The 6,565-nt window shown below is 44.8% G+C and overlaps 1 protein-coding gene across 1 annotated transcript; it reads left to right on the forward strand.

Annotated features, from left to right (window-relative positions):
* Positions 1-296: 296 nt before the first annotated feature.
* TEX43 (testis expressed 43) lies at positions 297-6,256 on the forward strand. The gene is made up of 3 exons (XM_045021755.1): positions 297-549; positions 1,502-1,610; positions 5,661-6,256. The coding sequence occupies exons 1-3, from the start codon at positions 515-517 to the stop codon at positions 5,865-5,867; spliced, it is 351 nt and encodes a 116-aa protein (XP_044877690.1). The 5' UTR covers positions 297-514; the 3' UTR covers positions 5,868-6,256.
* Positions 6,257-6,565: the final 309 nt, after the last annotated feature.

Genomic DNA, 6,565 nt, shown 5'->3' on the forward strand with positions numbered 1-6,565 from the left:
GCACTATCTCCCTTACTTGTGCTCAGCATAGGGTGACCAGATGTCCTGATTTTATAGGGACAGTCCTGATTTTTGGGTCTTTTTCTTATATAGGATCCTATTACACCCCACCCCCATCCTGATTTTTCACACTTGTCTGGTCACCCTAGCTCAGTGCCCCCCTCCCGCCTCAGTCACGTCTGCTGCATGAAGGGTGTGGGGTGCCCCTCTGGTGACGCTGAGGGGGGAGGGATATCATGCCCCTTCTCCTCGAAGCCGTGGGCAATTCCGTCTCCGGAGCAAGCCCATCCCCTGGCTTGTTTGCAGGTGCGGTGCAGAGGAGCTACACCTATCGCCCGGCCGCCCGCCCAGCGCTGGGCCGCGCCGCGCCGCCAGCCGCAGCCTGGCCGCCTTCTGGAACGTGGGCGGTGGCGGCGGCTGCATCACAAAGGCGTCCACGCCAGAGCGACCCCGGGCTGCCAGCGGGCCCGGCGCTGGAGAGGCCGCGGGGAGTCGGGAGTGGGCTGCAGCCGCCATGGTCTCCGTCGGGACCAACACGGACCTCAAAGGGTGAGGAGGAGGAAGCGCGCCCAGCAGCTCCCCTACCCCCGTACCCGCCCCTCCCCCCGGCACTCCCGTGTACGCATTTGGACAGAGCCAGCTTTAAAGAGGCTAATGGGGGTCACCCAGCTAATCTCTCAACCCGCCCCGAAGTGCCATCAGGCACCTCTCTGTCCCGCTGGCCCCTTCTCTGCCTAGTCCCTCCCGCGTGTCTGAGGGAGCGGGGCGGCAGAGATTTCAGATTGGCACAGCAGCTGCCAGGGCTTTCCCCAGAGCAGGTACCTTCCAGCACCTAGGTTGGCCCTGCCTCAGACTGCCTGGTGTTAGCAGACACCCCTCCTTCTGTGGTTTGTTTTTAAACTAGACTGTTGCCATCCTCAGGGCAGGAAGCATCTTTGCCTGGGAAGCCTCAGGCAGGCCCCTTGTATCCCTGGGCTTACAGACAGAAATACAACCGTTCTCCTCTGCCCCAAGAAGCACCCCCATCATGGGCACCCTACACATAGAGTAGAGCACCAGGACCACACTCAGCCAGATGCAGACCCCAGGGTCCCACCACAAATGGAGAACTAACTCACAAACCATGCCCCTGTGTACAAAGCCAGCTCTGCTCCTATCTTGTGTCTGCATGGGGGTGAGGAGGGCATGCAGTGATTGGAAGCATAAGAAATCATGCTCCTCAATTTATGAGATCAAATTAATTTCTTTACTCTTATGCTAAATACGGAAGAAAAAACATTTGTTAGTTCAGCATAGTGTCTTAGGAAAACATGAAATTTCAGTTAGATGATAAGCTTGTCTGGCGGTAAGGGAAGAAGCAATATTTTTATTAATTATAATTATATTAAAGACTTTCCCCCTCTATGAATTATATGAACTTGTTTGTTTCAGTTAATAACCCAACCCAGTCTTCTGTCCTAACACTGTCACACTGTCTTTTTTAAAATATTTTGTCCCACAGGCTTGTTCACTGCCATTTGCCAAAGTTATCACGCAAACATGGGATGATTCCAACGCATTACGTGATGCCCTGGAAAGAAGACATGAAGAACAGGAAATTCACTTTAAAGGTAGTGGAACCAGAAAAATATTTCCTCCTGTTAACAATATAATAGTGGCCTAATTTCCAAAGGTGCTGGGCACACAGAGTTCCCATTGTCTTTGCTTCTGAAAATCTGGCCAGGCAACTGTATTTGCTGTTGTCTCTGCACCATCTTGCCGCTGTTGGTGGAAGTAGATTTTACTCTGTAGCTTGTGACAGGTTTCAGAGTGGTAGCCGTGTTAGTCTGTATCAGCAGAAACAACAAGGAGTCCTTGTGGCAACTTAGAGACTAACAAATTATTTGGGCATAAGCTTTTGTGGGCTAGAACCCACTTCTTCAGATGCATGGAATAGAAAATACGGAAGCAGGTATATATATATAGATATAGATATAGATATATATATAGATATAGATATATATATAGATATAGATATATATAGATATAGAGAGAGAGAGAGAGAGAGAGAGAGAGAGAGATATGCATAGTACATGAAAAGATGGGAGTTGCCTTACCAGGTGGGGGGTCAGTCTAACGAAACAATTCAATTAACAGTAGAATACCAAGGGAGAAAAAATCATTTTTGTAGTGGTAATAAGGATGGCCCATTTCAAACAGTTGACAAGATGGTGTGAGTAACAGTAGGGGGAAATTAGTATGGTAATATTAGGTTTTGTAATGACCCACCCACTCCCAGTCTTTATTCAGGCCTAATTTAGAAACATAGAATCATAGAATATCAGGGTTGGAAGGGACCTCAGGAGGTCATCTAGATGGTGTCCAGTTTGCAAATTAATTCCAGTTCTGCAGTTTCACATTGGAGTCTGTTTTTGAAGTTTTTTTGTTGAAGAATTGCCACTTTTAAGTCTGTTATTGAGTGGCCGTCCCCACGGCGGCATCAACTGCTGCGGCTCCTCCGTTGACTCCTCCTGCCGAGGTGGAGTACAGGCGTCGATTAGCGGATCGATTTATCGCATCCAGATAAATCAATCCCCGATACATCAAACACTACCCGGTGATAGTAGTAATTACTATGGTGGTGCACGTCCACACTACCTTCCTTGGGTCTGTGATGTGCGTCCTCACCAGGAACACTTCCACCAACCTAAGAGGAGCAGTATGTGGAGCTGAGAACCCGGTCTCTCAGCTCTGTTGGCAGCTCTCTGCCAAAAGCCTGGCTACCTCACAGGCTACCGGCAGGCTTTGCCCCGCTCCCTGTTACCCTCTGGAAGCAAGGGGAAGTCCTCTGGGCTTCTCATCCCAGTTCCTAGCCAAGAGCAGGGTTCATTCTTGCCCCAGCTCCCAGCCACCCAGCTCTCCAGAGGATGTGGGGGCAGCTGGGTTCTAGCTACCTGGCTTTCACTGACATAATTAGGTCGATGTAAGCAGCCTTATCTCAACTGAACTGTGTAGTGTAGACCAGCCCTAAGTAGAAGAGATTGAGATGTGTTCTTGAGGATGTTTCACTTTCCCAAGAAAAGCCATTCTCTCACACACATTTTTGTTGAAGGAAACTGAGAAGCTGTAAGTTTATTTGCTCAAGACCGGCTATGTTATTAAAGGAATGAAAAGAAATATACAACGAGCATGATCAGCATAAAAGTGGCAAAAAATGAACCGAACTGTATATTTTTGTCTGTAAAGCACCAGACATGGGGTACATTTTAAACCATTCTCAATTTCAGAAACATTTAGACCCCTAAAATATTGACTAATATATTCCAGCTTGTCACTATAATGTCACAGAAGGGACACTAGCTAAGGCTAAGATGTTTATTTTCAGATGTTTATTTTCAGTCACTAATAGCTTTCTCAAAGTATTTCCTTTTAGGCTCAGATTTGTCATTCTTTGTTTCAGCCTTATGGTAAATTAAAAAAAAAACTGTTGAGCCTTTCTAGAACTATTAAAACAAGAAAAAAGATTTTCTTCTTTTAAAAACTTTCTTATACTTTTTTTACATGCTTGGATAATTCAAACATTATTAATTGTTTTAAACTTCACACGTGTGTAAGTCCTTCCTGAGAAAGGCGTGCTTTGCTAATCAATTTGCAAAGTTAGAAGTAATTAAAATTCACATATAATGAGTTACATTCATATTCCTTAGCTAAGTCCCAATCCTGCAGACAGGTGAGTATACTTTACCTATGAGTGTAATCACTTATTGAATTCATTGGCTGCTCCCATCAGTAAAGTTACTCTAGGTCATAAGTGTTTGCATGATAGGAGCCTAACAAGTACAAAGTCTGATCTTCCAGAGAGGCATAGTATACAGAAATATATATATATATATATATATATATATATATATATATAAAATTCACATACACTCAAGTGAATGATTATGTACATATATGAACATTTAAAGAAATAAAAACAACAAGGAGTCCAGTGGCACCTTAAAGACTAACAGAAATATTTGAGGACACCATCAGAGGGCCCAACCATATCGGCCACATCATCAAGGGCTCATTCACCTGCACGTCTACTAATGTTATATATGCCATCATGTGCCAGCAATGTCCCTCTGCCATGTACATTGGCCAAACCGGACAGTCCCTATGTAAAAGTATAAATGGACACAAATCGGACATCAGGAATGGTAACATACAAAAGCCAGTAGGAGAACACTTCAATCTCAGTGGACATTCTATAACAGATTTAAAAGTAGCCATACTTGAACAAAAAAACTTTAGAAACAGACTTCAAAGAGAAACAGCAGAACTAAAATTAATTTGCAAATTTAACACCATTAATTTGGGCTTGAATAGGACTGGGAGTGGCTGGCTCATTACAAAAGCAGCTTTGCCTCTCCTGGAATTGACACCTCCTCATCTATTATTGGGAGTGGACTACATCCACCCTGATCGAATTGACCCTGTCAACACTGGTTCTCCACTTGTGAGGTAACTCCCTTCTCTTCATGTGTTATTATATAATGCCTGCATCTGTAACTTTCACTCCATGCATCTGAAGAAGTGAGGTTTTTTACCCATGAAAGCTTATGCCCAAATATATCTGTTAGTCTTTAAGGTGCCACCAGACTCCTTGTTGTTTTTGTGGATACAGACTAACACGGCTTCCCCCTGATATTTAAAGAAATGTACCTGTGAAAGCCTATTAGATATGCACGTATGGGAATGTATACCACATGTCTAACGCTCAATTCTGGTGTGGATTTGTCTACAGAAATGAGGAGGCTGGATACACAGTGTCAATTCACTACTGCCTGGCTTACGTGCATGCAAATGGGAGGCCCTTTGAAAATTTGGCCTAGAGCAGGGGTGGCCAAACTGTGGCCTCCCGGAGCCCCCCCATGCTCCCCCTTTTCTGCCTACCAGACTGGGGCAGAGGGAAGCTCAGGGCTTCTGCCCTGCAGTGGGGTGGTGGGACTAGGGGCTTCTGACAGAGATAACTGGTGCCTGCTGAGAAAGGGGGCACAATTTAAAGGTTCGCACCCCCTGTCCAATAGTTTGAGTCACTCCCCACCAGGCACACTTCCTCTCTTACCCTCAGCTGTTCCTCCCTGCAGCTCCCACATGTTAGCTCCCAGTGGAGAAACAGTGGCAAACAGCTGGGAGCTGCAGGAAGGGGCCGCTGCTCTCCCTGCTGATCCTAGCTGTTTGCTGCTGCCTCTTCCCAGCTCCAGCTGCCGTACAGGGAGGGGACCCAGCAGCACCGTGGGATTGACTGGGGCCAGCAAACCCTCTGGCAAAAATCTGGGGGCATATGCATCGCCTCTGGCTTCTGCCCAGTGGGGAGGGGGATCTTGGGGCCTCAGCCTCACGGGGCACAGCTGCCGGGGCTTGAGGCTTCAGCAGGAGTGGGGCTTAAGCCCCAAGCCCTGGCAGGCATGCCCCAGCTCTCAAACTTCTGAAGACTGTTGTATGTGGCTCAGAAAGTCAGTAAGTTTGGCCACCCTGGCCTAGAGTTTTTGTTTTTTTTGCTTTCTTCTATTTACTAAGCCATCTGTTAATAGGTTGTTATATCAATTCGGGTTTTCAGTTAATAGTATAATTATTAAAGGAGTTCAGGCAAAAATGAGTTTTTCATAGGTAACCATTAGAATTTCTTTACACAGCATGCAGAGGTTGTTGGGATATATACTGGTGCCACAGAAGATAGTCTGTTTTTGGAGCACAGAGAAAGACTTTGCCATGGAGAAGAAAGAAAACACATACGGGAGAAGATTCCTCAGGAAATAATGATTGCAGATATTCCCATATATTCTCATCTCTCCAGATACCAGAAGTCTGTGATTGCTCACGCATGGAGGATGAAACTCTGACCTGCTTTTTCTCTCAATACAGTCATGTTTGAACTGTATAGGCTATGAAGTTTAAATCTGCTGCAAGAAAAAACAGTGTGGTGCTTTTTTTTCCTCTTTAAAATAGAATTAACATGTTTTTAAAGTTGATTAGATGTTCTATTTAAATGAAAAAAAAAATTCTGTCTGCAATTTGACCTGCATATTTTTGATTAGGCAAGAGAGAATGTCAAAAGTTTCAGACTTCCCAGTTTGATTTAGATAAGCAGCATACAGACATTTGGATACTTATATGAAGTTTATACAAACCTTTGGACTCTACTTAGCTTTCCACCACCATCTCCAAGAGACTGGCTTCAACCCCACTCCTTATCCTCTATTGTTTTCTTGGAGAGAGTCCCACTGGCTGTCTACCAGCCAGTGGTTTCCCCAGGAATTGAAATTAGGGGGGGTGTTTGAATTTACAGGGGGGGTGTCAGGACCAATGAGATACATAAAAGAGATATGAATAAAGTAAACGTTTTGTTAGGATTATGCAAATTTAACATAAGAATAATGCAAGTTACACCAAAACACATAACAGGTATAGATTTCTAAAAAAAATATACATTTAAAAAAAAGTATTTAATTTAAATTGACTTTTGAAAAGTAAGCCATCATGGGGTAAGAGGAAAGTCCTCTCATGGATCAGTAACTGGTTAAAAGATGAGAAACAAAGG

This window comes from Mauremys mutica, chromosome 6 (assembly GCF_020497125.1).
Source record: "Mauremys mutica isolate MM-2020 ecotype Southern chromosome 6, ASM2049712v1, whole genome shotgun sequence".
Lineage (NCBI taxonomy): Eukaryota > Metazoa > Chordata > Testudines > Geoemydidae > Mauremys > Mauremys mutica.